This window comes from Belonocnema kinseyi, chromosome 4 (genome assembly GCF_010883055.1).
Source record: "Belonocnema kinseyi isolate 2016_QV_RU_SX_M_011 chromosome 4, B_treatae_v1, whole genome shotgun sequence".
In the NCBI taxonomy this organism is placed as follows: Eukaryota; Metazoa; Arthropoda; class Insecta; order Hymenoptera; family Cynipidae; genus Belonocnema; species Belonocnema kinseyi.
The window spans coordinates 94,156,255-94,170,840 of NC_046660.1; the positions used below are offsets into that span (position 1 = coordinate 94,156,255).

Genomic DNA, 14,586 nt, shown 5'->3' on the forward strand with positions numbered 1-14,586 from the left:
CTAGTCGGGAGTGGTGCTGACTGAAAACAGATGATTTGGAGCGATTCGCGCGCCATCTGTTGGTCATTCTAAGGACTTATTGAACTACCCTCGTAATTTTCAATGCATATATGTAAAAATATTCCTTTTGAATCTTTAACACCTGATCTAAATTAATCCATTTATTTATCATTGTAAAACTCCTTCTATATCTACGATGTTTCAAGCTTGTGAAATGTATAATCGTAGGCACATACATATAATTAAAATCCTTTTGACTTGGAAGTCTTTAAATTTTAAATCTCTAATTTTGTTTCAAATTGAAAAACGGTCAAAATTCAAAGAATTCAAATCTAAAATGGCTTCCTAATTTAAAAAAATACATATTTCAAATTATCCATATTCACGAGAATTAAAATTTCAGAAAGTTGAAACTGCAAATTTTTTATTTTAAAAATATAGCAAAATGTAAAAGTTGAATAAATGAAACCCTTATCCATATTCAAGAGAATTAAAATTTCAGAAAGTTGAAACTGCAAATTTTTTTATTTTTAAAATATAGCAAAATGTAAAAGTTGAATAAATGAAACCATCCAAAATCACAAATATTCAAGTTTGACGGAAATAAATTTAAATTAAATTCAACTTGAAAGAAAACACAATAGAAAAAGCTGACTAGAAAGTACTGCATTTTTACTCTTTGTATATCCTACTAAGGAGAATAAACAGATTCGGTCATATTTTTTATACATTTTGTGTATGCATTTTTATTGGAAAGTAGATCTTTTATCATAAAAAAAGGTTTTGACCAATCGCATATAAAACGTTCGTTGGTAGCACTTTTACTACTTATCCGACGAGGCCCTTTAATTTGAAAATATATTTCTCATTCGTTTTGGATTCAGTTAATAAATACAGTGAAAATATTCAATAGCCCTCCCTTCTATAGCCTTTCCGAGAATTGACGCCGCGCTGCATGTAGGTGTAAAAGATGTGGCGCGGGGTGCGTGGGATCTGCGGCTGTCACTCGGGCGAGCAGTCAGGCGTGAACAAACAAAAGCGGAGCAGGTTATAATGAGTTAGTTGCCACCCACCGTTAGCCCCGAAATCGGGGCTATAGAAGAGTTTCACTGCACTTTGTATGTTCAAAGGCTCATGATATTTTTTAAAGTGATTATTTTGTGATAGAAACTCTCGTCACTTCTAGTCCTTTGATTATCAATATTATTGCTAATTTACTGACCTGGGAGAAGCAAGGAAAAGTTAACAATCTATGGTAAAAGTACTGTGTTTGCGCAAGCCAATAATTAATCGACTTTTAATTGTGGAAATTAATATCTATTGTCAACTGTATTGTGCAAATCATGCAAAGTAAATAATCTTAAACTATATTATTAAAAATTTCCAACTTTATATCCTGCTTCCTTCATAAATTACGTCACGCTATTGTTTATATTCCCCCTCTCCATTTAATATTGCACTCATACAAATAATTCCCTCTCCGCCATAAGTGCGTGACATCATTTATAGACGAAGCCAACATATAAATAAGATTTATTTAATTATTTAAATTTTATGATATGCTAAAATGGGTCTTCAACTTTATTAAGCAATAATTAACTCTAGAAAAGTGGGCAGTGCTATTTGACATTCGTCTAGTTGCTTGATCTAACCTCACTATCCAACTTCCCCTCACACAGCTGGGGGATCGCCAGGCGGCTACTGCCGACCCTTGCCGCCAGGGGTGCCTTTTCTACCTGATAAGAAACGAAATACGAAACATAAAGACATTTTATTTTACTATTAGTAATTTAGAAATATTTTTTTCGAAATCTATGTTATTTGGCGATTCCAACGACATGTTACTTGGCCTAATAAGTTGAAAATTAGAATAAGTGCGACATTTGAATTCCCTTAATAACTTGATTTAATTTTAACTTATACATTTTAGGTCTTTTTAATTTTATTTACAAAGGCAATGAGAAAAATATAAACTTTACTCTGACAGCTTGATTCCAGAATAATTTAGAGAACTCTTGAGAAAATATAAACTTTTTCAATTTATTTATTTCAATTAAAAAAAATATGGATAAACTTCCAAAAAGGGTCTATGTCCGATTTTCTTCAAACTGCGTACATCTATGTATTTTGATGCGCTGATTACGAATATGATAGTGAAAATTTGCGCAAATTTGGTTCTCATGGTGAAATCATCAAAAACCCATAAAAATTATGGTTTTTTGAGTTTATCTCAGCTAATATGCAAAATTAAAAAAAATGTTTGAAATAAAAGTAGTAGATCTCATCGAAATACACATTTTTTATAACAAGCATTTTTTTATATGAATGATTTTTTCCGAGAAACTCGGAAAAATGAAAGTGACAGAAGTCTATAACCCCATGAGGTCACAGGGGTGCCTTCCCGCCCTCCACGGGGCGTTGGAAAAGGGACAGGGTTAATCAAAACTAAAAAAAAATATGCTCTTCAAAATAATCCAACCTTCTCGCGGTGAAGAGCGTGAGTAGGCAATAGGCCGAAACTAATGGATTTACCACTGATTTTCTGGGAAACTATTATTCTTATAAAAAAATGCTTGCAACAAAAAATGTGTATTTCGATGAGATCTACAACTTTTATTTGAAACATTTTTTTTCAATGTTGCATATTTGCTGAGATAAACTTAAACAGCCATGATTTTAATGGTTTTTTAAAAATGATTTCACCACAAAAATCAAATTTGCGTCATTTTCACTACTATCATATTCGTAATCAGCGCGTCATAATACATAAGTACACGAAGTGCGAAGAAAATCGGGTATATCCCATTTAATCCCAATAAAAGATTAATGCTTCCCGTATTTTCCAAGGTGCACAAAATTCCCGACAAGTTCCCAGTTTTACAGTTTTCCTTAGTCGCTAGACACCCTATTTACAAACACTCTTTTGAATGAATTTGTTCAGTTTTTACAGATCGAATTTGAAATCATTCAAATTTGGATGTTTTCAACTTTCAAATGTTTAACCAGTAAGTGTTAAAAATTAAAATGGTACATATTTGAAAGAATTTTCTTCAAGAAGTAAAAATTCATATAATCTGAAGCGTACAAAATAAGAACATATTAATTTAAAGGCAATCAATGTAGAAGTTTGAATACATGTTTGAAGAAAAAGTAAAGAAATAGCGGCATTAGCGCAAAAATAATATTCTTATTAGGTAATGACCAGAAAATAGTTTCACTTTTTTGATAATGCATTATATAAAATTCCGTAATTGTTACTGAAAGTTAGGCAATCAAAGTTTCCCTATATTTATCCCCCGATTTATCCGAATTTGACTAAATTGATCATCACTTTACGAAGCAGAAATATCGAACAGTGCACTCTTTCAAATTTTCAACTGATTAAGGCAAGTAAAATCTCGTTAAAAATATTTTTAAATTACTAATTACAAAATTTGAAAAAATGGTATTTTATATATTTCATTAATTATTGAGAAACCTGACCCCTGGCAATCCCTCAGCTGCGTTAGGGGAAGTTGGGTAGTGGGGGGGTAGAACGAAAAGGTAGACGGCGCTCAAACTGGCATCGCCATAAAAAGTTCAATGGAATAAAAATTAATAAGTAAAGCTTAATTATTTAAATTGAAGCTTGAAATAATCGCTCATACCTGTGATCCACTCCCACTGAGACTCTCAACACCCGAGCCCGTCTGCCGGAGATAATCTTTGTCATTGAAAATTTTCTTGTCACCACCACCTGGCTTGTATTTCACGTTGTCAAGGGAACCAATTTTGCTTTCGGCCTTAATGTCAATCTTCTGTGTCTCGATCTGTCAAAATTAATCCGGGAAATTAAATATTTGCAAAAAATCCGTATCATTTCTACAATGGTTGAAGATGAATAGGGGCTGAATTAATTATTATATGCTCTATCAAAAAGACGCTTTATGTCTGCTGGAATAGCTTTGCTTTAACAGCAAGCATATTGATAAACATTATATCAATGAGAAAATAGAGACAATACGTTAGATAACATCCATAAATAGAAATGCAATTTTCTCACTTTTTTATACTTGTACCTTTTTTGTAAAACGCTTGTGGATATAACTAAAGTCTATATGACATCTACACAAAAATAAAAAAATTCTTTTAAGCGATTGCTAGACAACAGGTGCATATAAAAATTTATAAATGACTAAACGGAAATATTCATCTTACTAAGGACAATATAAAATATTCCAAACATGCGGTCATGCTTTGGTCCTTTGCCTAACATTCGTTTATTTATACATACTTGATTTCTCTGAGCCCAGGTCTTGTCATTATATATTTTTTTAGTTAGCAACACACTCTCGCAATATTATTTAAAATTTAGAGAACATGTAAGATTAATATATTTTTCAAAAGTTATTATTTTTTTAAATAATATAAAAGATATTTACTTGTAACTGTCTACTTTTCACATATAAATTTTTGTTTTTTTGTTAAAGTACCTTTGCTTTATAAACGAAAGGCCATAGAAAATCGAGACTATTCAAAAACTACGTCCCGCTATTTTGAAACTTTTTCCATAGCTTCCCTTCTTCGGCACAGATTAACAAAAAACCTTAAAACCAAACAATTGCATTTAAAATAAAATAGTTAAACTTTCAAACAAAAAAGACGAATTTTGAACCATATAGTTAAATTTTTAACTAAAAAATTCAAGCAAAACATACGAATTTTTGAGAGGATAGTGAAATTTTTAACACAGAACTTTTCTACCAAAAAGATGAATTTTTAATATAAAATATTTGAATTCTCGATAAAAAATTTTCCACGTAAAAGTTGCGTTAATGATAATCTAAGGAAATAAATAATTTTATAAATTATAAATGCTGAAAATTTATCAATAATATAAATAGTTACATTTTTCAACAAAAAATAATGGAATTTTTAACAAGATACTTGAATCATAGTAACAACTAAGTGGTTGAACTATCTTGCAAAAGGAAATAGTCGAATGATAAACTTGAAGATATAGGTTTTCCACAAAATAATTGAACTTTAAAACAAAAGAGATGAATTTTCAATCAAAAAGATGAATTTTTTTATCTAAAAGGAAGAATTTTCTCTAAAAGATTACACCGGCACACAAAAAAAGTGGTCCGTCCGACAGACAACACTAGCATATCTATATGTTTTTGGAGTCGCTGAATTTGAATCCGGTGTCCAAATAACCAAGTTGGCTCGTTGTTTTCTGAAAAGTGAAAAAATAGACGTAAAGTCGACAAAAACAGCGATTTTTCAGGTATATTTTTGCAAAAAAAATATATTTTCTCGCCCTGTGGACTTAACCAACATATTTATATGTCTTTTAGGTCGCTGAATTCGAATCTGAGGTCCAAATAACCAATTTGAGTCGTACTTTTTCGAAAATCGCAAAATAGACGTAAAATCGGCGAATACAGCGATTTTTCTTGTATACTTTTGCAGCAAAAAATGTTTCATGCCCGGTGGTCTAAGTCAGCATTTCCTTATGTTTTGGGGTCGCTGAATCCGAATCCGGGGCAAAAATAACCCAGTTGGCTCATATTTGATCGAAAAATGCAAAAATAGAGGTAAAATTGACGAAAACTGCGGTTTTTCGTGCATATTTTTGCAAAAAAATATGTATTCATCCCCGTATGACTTATTCAGCATATCCTTATGTTTTTAAGGTCACTGATTCTGAATCCGAGGTTCAAATAACCAAGTTGGCTTATATTTGATCGAAAATAGCGACATCAGGGATGTTGGAATATCAACATGATGGCTGACTACTGTTGGAGTTTAAAACGAGATCAAGTCAATCAAGGTACCAAACGAAAGCGAAACCCACCACGTAGGTCTTCTGAGGACAAAAGGGTTCGATACAAGCGATATAAAGAAAAATAAAAAATAAAAGAACCCTATAAGCGTGAGAGGCAAGGGGACTCACGGTAATAAAGCACCCCATAGGAAACAGAATTTAATACGTCTACGTCGTTGTTCCTGGGTAACGCTAAAAGTAAATGAAACTTATTTTTAAAAAATCCTACTATTGCCATACAAGGAGACTAACGCAAATTAAAAATCCCGAAACGTGAGACGCAAAGGGAATCTACAGTGAACGACAATCCCAATCGAGGAAGGTAAAGGTTTTCGTCGATCTTATGTCTAATTTTGCGTTTTTCCATAAAATATGAGCCAACTGGGTTATTTAAACCCCGGATTCAGAATCAGTGACTCCAAAAACATAAGGATATGCTGGATAAGTCCACCGGGGATGAAGATATATTTTTTTGCAAAAATATGCACGAAAAACCGCTGTTTTCGTCGATTTTACCTCTATTTTTGCATTTTTCGATCAAATGTGAGCCAACTGGGTTATTTTGACCCAGGATTCAGATTCAGCGAGCCCAAAAAATAAGTTTATGCTGATGTAGACCACCGGACATGAAAAATTTGTTGGTTGCAAAAGTATACAAGAAAAATCGCTATATTCGCCGATCTTACGTCTATTTTGGCGACTTTCGAAAAAGTATGAGCCAAATTGGTTATTTGGGCCTCAGATTTGAATTCAGCGACCCAAAAGACATATAAAGATGTTGGTTAGTCCACCGGGCGAGGAAATATAATTTTTTTTGCAAAAATATACCTGAAAAAATCGCTGTTTATGTCGATTTTACGTTTATTTTTTCGTTTTTCAGAAAAATACGAGCCAACTTGGTTATTTGGATACCCGATTCGAATTCAGCGACCCCAAAAACATATAGATATGCTAGTGTAGTCTTTCGGATAGACAACTTTTTTTTGTGTGCCGGTGTTATTAGTGCTAGAGAAAATAGTTAAATTGCAAACGAAACAGTTTAATTTTCGAGTTAGAAATAGATTTTCAACGAAATAGTTGAATTTTGAACTAAAATTATGCATCTTCAAAAAAAATTTAACAAATAGGTTTAATTTGCAACTAATTAGTTTAATTTTCATTAAAAAAGATTAAGTTTCAACAAAGAATATATAGTTGATTTTTCAACACAGAAAATATTTGCATTTCAAATAAAAAACAGTTGAATTTAAAGAAAAATATGAATTCTCATGAAAAATTTGTTAACCAAGCTGTTGCATTAAAAAAATTCTTCCAAAAGAGATGAAGTTTCAAACCAAAAAGAAAATTTTTTTAACAAGAGTTGAATTTCCAATCACGCACAATTTTTCAGTCAAGAGAGAGAAACAAAATTTCAACTAATTTGTTGATTTTCCAACCAAATAGATGATTTTTCTACAACAATAATAGAACTTTTATCAAATAATGAAAGTGGTTAAATTTCTTGTGAAAAAATTGACTTTTAAAAAACAACAAAAAACGAATTTTCAACAAAATAGTTACATTTTTAACTAAAGAGATGAATGTTTAACAAATAAAATGAATTCTTTACAAAGTAGTTCAACATTCAACCAAGCAGTTGAATTTTCAATAAATATTGTCAACCAAATTATTGAATTTTGAACTAAAACGATGATTTTTTCAAGCAGTAATGTAATAGTTCCCGTTTTATTAAAAAAAATATATTTTGAATAAAGACTATGAATTTTCAACAAATTAGTTAAATAGTTCATAGTTTATCTTCAAAAAATAAAATGAATGTTTAAGAAAGTTGTTGAAGTTTCAAACAAGTAGTTGAATTTGTAACCAAAGAATACATATGAATTCTCATTGAAAAATGTAATAGTTGAATTTTCAACTAAAAGCGACCTATGTTCAAAGAAAAATAGAATAGCTCAATTCTCTGTTAAAAAGATAATGACTTCTAACAAAGAAGGAAACTGAATTTTCTACATAATGGATAAATCTTCAAACAAATAGTATAATTTTTAATTAAAAAAGATTAATTCTGAAGTAAAACTATAACAGCAGACTTTTCAAATAAAAAAGATTAATTCGGAAGAAAAACTATAACAGTAGTGTTCTAATAATTCAGTTTGAAATGAAGTCAAAAATGAGAAAAAGGGAAGCTTCTTGATGACAAGGGGAAAAAGAGGAATTATTTTAAAAAGGGGTGAAGGGGGGACTAAGGGAATGAGTGTTAAGTCTGCATTTAAATGCTGTGCTTGCAAAAATAAAATAACTAATTTTCATTTTTTGGAGCATATCAAAAAATTGTTATTAACATTTATATTTTTCATATGGTATGTGACATCCTGCGATAAACTCTTGCCAAAAAGTCACAAACCGTCACAAAATCTGTTACCCCTCTTCCCTCCCCCATGGCAGTGTGACGTAATTTTTGAATACTCTTTTCTACATGAATGATATAAATATTATTTTAAGATAATGAAAATGTGCGATGATTTGGTAGCATTGAGTGATTTTTTTAAATCATCGCTCTACTTACGTCATCAGTGGGTGTATCCAGAGGAGTCTTTGGCGGCGTCGCCGATGACTAAACATTAAGAAATAATAATGAGGTGTTAATAAAGACCTATTTCACCTCATGCAAAGATCACAAGGTTACGAAATTTGGGAAGTGTTCTGAAATCTCTTAAGGCAATCTTAAAAATATTATTTTCAGGCAAATATTCCATACAACAATAAATTACAATTTAATGCAAGAGAGAACAAAAAATTTATTTCCAATATTTCAATATTGTAATAACTCTATCGTTTTAATTTGTTGTAAAATAAAGTGAAATTTGGGAACTGGAAATAAATTCTTTGAAACTATTTTCGAAACACAAAAATGGGTCTATAAATTATACGCAGGCACACCAAAAAAGAGAGTTATGTCGCTGAATCCGAATATGGTTTCGTATTTTCCCTACCATGTCAGGATGTTGAGAAAATGATCCTTTTTGACCGTTTTGTAAAAACAAAATAGGATGTGAATCTGACGCCAGATTTGGATGCAGCGACCCCCCCCCCCCCCCCCCCCCCCCAAAGAGTGTGAAGGTCGTGTTCACCGCACATAATACCCTTTTTGTATGCCTATGTTTTCACACTGGAGATAAACTATTAACTATTTGACTATATGTATAAAACGAGAAGTATTCAAAATGTAAAAATCTGATGAGCTGTTATTTTTGTTATGGATCACAAAATATATAAAAGCAAATGCGATCATCAAACTTCAGACCTACCTAGGGCGTATACCTTGGAAGAATTTATTTTCAGTGGTTCTATGTACTAACACGAATGGTGAATGGAAACAGATATTTTACATGCATATTTCAGTTTTTGAAGCACTTTAAATCACGATATTGTGGAACTCTTTGGGTTAAAAGTTACAACCAACAGACTACTCTTTCAACTTAAAATTTGAACGATGCAGCAAGCAAGTCACGAAAACACGAAGGGCTTTTTAGTTATGTTTGTTTAATTAAGGCTTTAATATGATTCTGTGAACCAGTTAAGATTCACGACCTAAATTTAGTAGCAGCGGTATACCTAAATTAGGCTTCAAATTGTAAGAAGGGATCAAACTTGGTACATTTGTTTCTTGGGACCTAAAAAACTTTCAGGATTGGGTATCAATTTGTTTTTTAACTCGGCATTTTTCAACATAATAATGTTTAGCCTCATCCTCTTGATTATTTATAAGGGGTTTCATACATTTTTCGAATTCAGGAAAAACCTGAAGAGAACATTTTTTTAGTTAGGGAGGCATTATTTAGGATTTCTAAAAGTGTGCGTTTTTGTCCCAAAAGGGCGTGTTATTTATCGTCTTGGTTTGAATAATTCTATTGTTTCCATGCAAATCTGATTTTCCGTTCATACGGGTGTGATACGTGTAAAAAAACAAAAAAATCTCAATTTAACTATATTATACTTTTGTAACTTTAAATTAAACACCCACTGATTCTTATAATATTTTTATTCCCAAAATGTAGTTTATTAACCTTTTAAACAATGAAATTTTTTTTTCTGATTTATAGTTACTCTGTCATATTTTGTAATTTAAAATTCACCAAAAGCTGCTTTATGCAGGAAAAATTTTAATCAAAAGACGAATTTTAGTTTTCCTGAAAGCTACGCAGTTTCTTAAAAACTAATTAATTAAACCAATAAAGAATGGCTAAACAAATTTTCCCTTTAAATCATAAGATATAAATATTATTTTTTAGCAAGGAAGTTAATAACTAATTTGTTTTTCATTTAACAGTTTCTCTTTACCACACCACCCCCATTTTCACATTTACCCCTATCGAACCCATTATGTAAACCGTGTTCAAAAGGGAAAAGTTAGTTTTCCTCACTATTACAAAAAATAACGGATTTTCAGTAAAAAAATGTCCGTCTTTTCTTTAAATTTGTTAAGCATCCGATTAAAAATTTTTTTAGCTCCTGAAGAACACATATACCAACTATTATATCATTTTCGTTTTACCACTACTATACTATTCGTCTTAGTCCAATTTTGTATTTCAGCACCGAAATTTTTCTGAATCTCTAAATATCTGAAAAATGACTGATTATAATTATTAAGGTATTTTTTAGATTTACTTTATCAAATATTTAAATTGTTGCAGTTAATTTAATATAAACTTACCTGAGAGATTAGAACTGATTTTTTTGTTAGCGAATAGAATTAAAAAAGTGGCATAATTTAAGTCACGACATGAATGACAAAATCGATCATTGTCTGCAAAGATCTCACACTATAAACATGCTCCTGAGAAAGTTTAGGTGACAAAGAAAAACTTCAGTGTAAATTCGTGCAAAGTGAAAGACGGAAATTACTGTCTTTCTAGTCTCTGAATATAATCTGACAGTGAAGTTTACTGATCTTTCACCCTCGCATGTCTTTTCAAAGTGGATAAACTTTATACTACTTTGCATTGCTATATATTATTTTTAAATATTTTTTTTGAAGTCGTTTCTTACAAATATACTGAAAATATTTTACCTGAAAATAAATATTAAGAAGTAACCCATTAAAAGTATTGCAGTTACTACTGGAGTAAATTTGGGGTAACTTAGTTTACAGTAGAAAATTTCCAACTTGCACGTAACCTAATTGAAATTTTCCGGTACTTAGTAACTCAATGATCTTACTACTCTGCTGTATAAATTCACTTAAAGAATTAAATTGCTGGAGGTCAATAAAATTGGAAGTCAATACACTTGGAAGCTCTTAAAACTTAAAGCATGCACATTTTATAATATTTCCCTTCAAAATGTCTAAAGATTCAAAAGACCAATGTTGGAATATTTCCAACGCTCCCACTAAAAATTTTTTGGAATGTTTTATTATAGAATACGCTAAGTTTGAAAATATATTTTCTATACTTTTAAAGAATTGAAAACTTTGACATTGAAATAATTTCTTGATTGGATACTACTGAAAGCTCTATATCTAAGGCCATAAATGCTCCTAAGTATATTACTGTTAATTAAAAAAAAACTGGATGAGAACAGCTTTCATAATTAGGTACATTCACACTATGTTTATTGTTTCCAAAATTTTTAGAGAAAAATATGTATTATTGTGGGGAAACCTTCGGAAAAACTGTTGCATATAATATCGATAAGTAGCTAAGTATCTTGCCTTCTTAAATCCATTTCTTTTTGGTTTTTTCAGTGATGATCTTTTGAATTCGGCTCGTTTCTGAGACTTAGATTGAACATTTCTAACATGTCAATCATCCAGATTTGAAGTTATTTAAGAAAAGAAGCTAAAGGTATTTACATTCTGTAACGAGATAAATTAGCATTCTGCCCTGTTTTTGAAGAACAGCGTTAACTCAGAATTGAGTGCAATCAAGAAAATCGACGTTGGGTTGCTTTTAAACCATTTTTTCGACTTTTACCAAATAACTTTTAAATAAAAAATGAGAACCAGCCCGAGGGCCGCACTATCAGCGCGTTAGTTACATCAGGTTGTGCCATGCGTCTAAATCCAACAGAAATGATTCATGCGACCCTGTTTGTTTACGTTTGGATTCCCTGATTCAGGATCAAGGTCACTGCCGAGGCTACTGCAAACCATTCCCGAAACCGTTCTTATATCGGAAATTCAGTGTAATTTGACAACGATCTTGGTTATGATTTTGAAGAACGATCAAAACCCGGAAAATCGTCTCAATAATTCTGAAGATTACCGTCCACTCCAAAAAATAATATTTATTATTAATTATTACCATAATTTAATTCGCATTAAGTTATTCAGTAATTAATTAATTCACTATAATTTAATACAATGCTTATAATAATTAATGTTCGTTAATGTTTAATTATTTTGAATTAAATATCTGAGAACAAACAATAGTATTAATAAGTTAACATTATTATTACCAATTTTTATTCATTATTTTATTAATTATTATTAAAAGTTGATAAATACTAATATCTATCATTAAGTTATTCTTATATAGAATTAAATATTAGGAAACAAATAATAATATTAATAATATTTAAATTGAAAACATTTTCAAATTTGCGGATAAGAAGGTATTTTTATTTCAAAAATGATATTTAAATTACTACTAGTTTTAAATTCTGAAATTTATATTTTTTCATTTCATTACTTTGTTAATAAAAAAATACAAAGATCGTACAAAATTATCTGGCAAACCTAGCTAAATTATTAGTATTTCGAAGCAAATATAATTGAACATTTTGAAGGCCAATGCTGATTCATATTGTGAAAAATTTCAGTTTAAAAGAAATGGTATACATATTTAAAAGGATGTTTAAGATATTAAAAAATAAATAAAAAATCTAAGAAAGTGCTTAAATTTTATATAAATAAATTTGGTAAATATAGATGATTTAAATCGTTTTTTTAATAACAAGTAAATAGTTTCGATACAATTTTTTTTAATTAATCATTTTTATTCATTTCTTTAGGGTGTTTCTCGAAATTAAACTTTTTTTAGATACTCGATTTAACGGAAGAATGTCGTTAAATGATTACGATACTTTTCCAAATTACTTCAGCGACAAAAAACCCATAAATATTGTAGAGAATGGAGTTATACCCGAGTAGACGATATTCTTGTGAATTTTAATGTGTATATACGAGTTCCCGATTTTTCGAGATAATTACGCAATACCTATCTTTCATAGTGTTAAAAAATTTTTAAACTAGTCTTAAAGATTAGGCGTATCTTTCCTTCATGATTTCACTGACATAAAAAAACTCATTTTTCGATTTTTTCTGCAATCTAACAAATTTAAAAAAATTATAAAAATTAACTAAATTATCTGAAATCATGCATTTCATATTCATCAAAAACAGATGGGACTTTTTACGATTAATCTATTTTTCTAGTACTCGTCTTTGACTCATACTGAAAAAATGACACTCATCTAAAAAGTCCCACTTCTCCTCCTTGGTGCCTAATGTACTATTAAAAATTTGAGTTGTACTTTAAATAAATGTACAATAAATGTAACGAGTTTTTAATGGCTACTCAAATTCAAAGTTGACAATAACGGCATAGGTTTTTTTGAAATTCAAACTAATTCAGAAATTATAATTTAAAAAATTGCAATAAAATTATGTTTTCTGAAATTTTGGGACCATTTTAGATTTGAAATATGGAGTTAAATATATAAGGCAGCTAAAAATATAGATGCTTCTTCTAACTAAACACGAATTTAAGTGCTACATAATTTTCTTATCAGTCGCAAATTTAAATATTTTTTCGATTTAAAAGTTAGCATGCAAAAAATGTTTCAAAATTTCGAGATGCACTTGGCAGAATTGGTATCAGACATTGGAAATTGATACTCCAGATGAAAGCATTACATTTGGAGAAGGTAGATATTTTTTACCTTTACAGTGCCTCCTCCTGGCACATGCTTAGCGTTCTCTTTGGACCCAACCTTCGGTTTTGCCTTGTCCTTAAAATCTAACTTCACGGTTTCAATCTTCTTATCGCCACCACCTGGTTTGTACGTCGCATTATCCAGAGAACCCACTTTTGGTTTTGCATTCCACTGTAGTTTCACTTGCGTGATCTAAATTGAGTTTTTAAATTAATAAGATATTTAACTACATATTGGAAAATAAATGTATTCTTTGCTTAAGGGCTGTAGGTTTGATAAAAATAGTCAGGAACTTGGGCGAGCATTTACTTTGTGACCGCTTTACCACAAATCGATCGTCCTAGAAAGGAATTACACGTCATCCTCACACGTCTTTTTATTTCTGTAAGGATTTCGAGCTTAGATTCGAAAATTTCGTTCATATTTTATCATTTCAAAACTTCAATCTATTTTGAGTACTATTAATATTAAAATGACTTGCTTATTATCTTTTCATGTAAATCAGACTTCACACTCTTTCCCCTATTTCCCTCTTTTCCCTTGCTTTCGCTTAAATGTAAACTGAATTAATACAAACCAATAAGAAAATCCAACTGTTTTGTATTAATACCTAATTTTCTTTTGGTTAAAAATTCAATTAATTTGTTGGTAATAAATTTTCTTTTTGAAAATTCAACTATCTGGTTGAAAATGATACGAGGGTAGTTCAATAAGTCCTTAGAATGACCAACATTTGGCGCGCGAATCGCTCCAAATCATCTATTTTCAGTCAGCACCACTCCCGACTAGATATATGGTGCAGTCACAGTCCACATCTTCTGAGTTTACGTGTTTTT

At 30.5% G+C, this 14,586-nt stretch overlaps 1 protein-coding gene across 1 annotated transcript in view; it reads right to left on the bottom strand.

Annotated features, from left to right (window-relative positions):
• Positions 1-14,586, bottom strand: part of LOC117171015 (microtubule-associated protein tau) — a 36,382-nt gene that overhangs the window by 13,216 nt on the left and 8,580 nt on the right. Inside the window, exons 6-8 of the mRNA XM_033358061.1 lie at positions 13,757-13,942; positions 8,376-8,423; positions 3,648-3,809 (exon numbers count right to left, since the gene is read on the bottom strand). Coding sequence (XP_033213952.1) covers positions 3,648-3,809; positions 8,376-8,423; positions 13,757-13,942 — 396 coding nt within the window. The remainder of the gene's footprint in view (positions 1-3,647; positions 3,810-8,375; positions 8,424-13,756; positions 13,943-14,586) is intronic.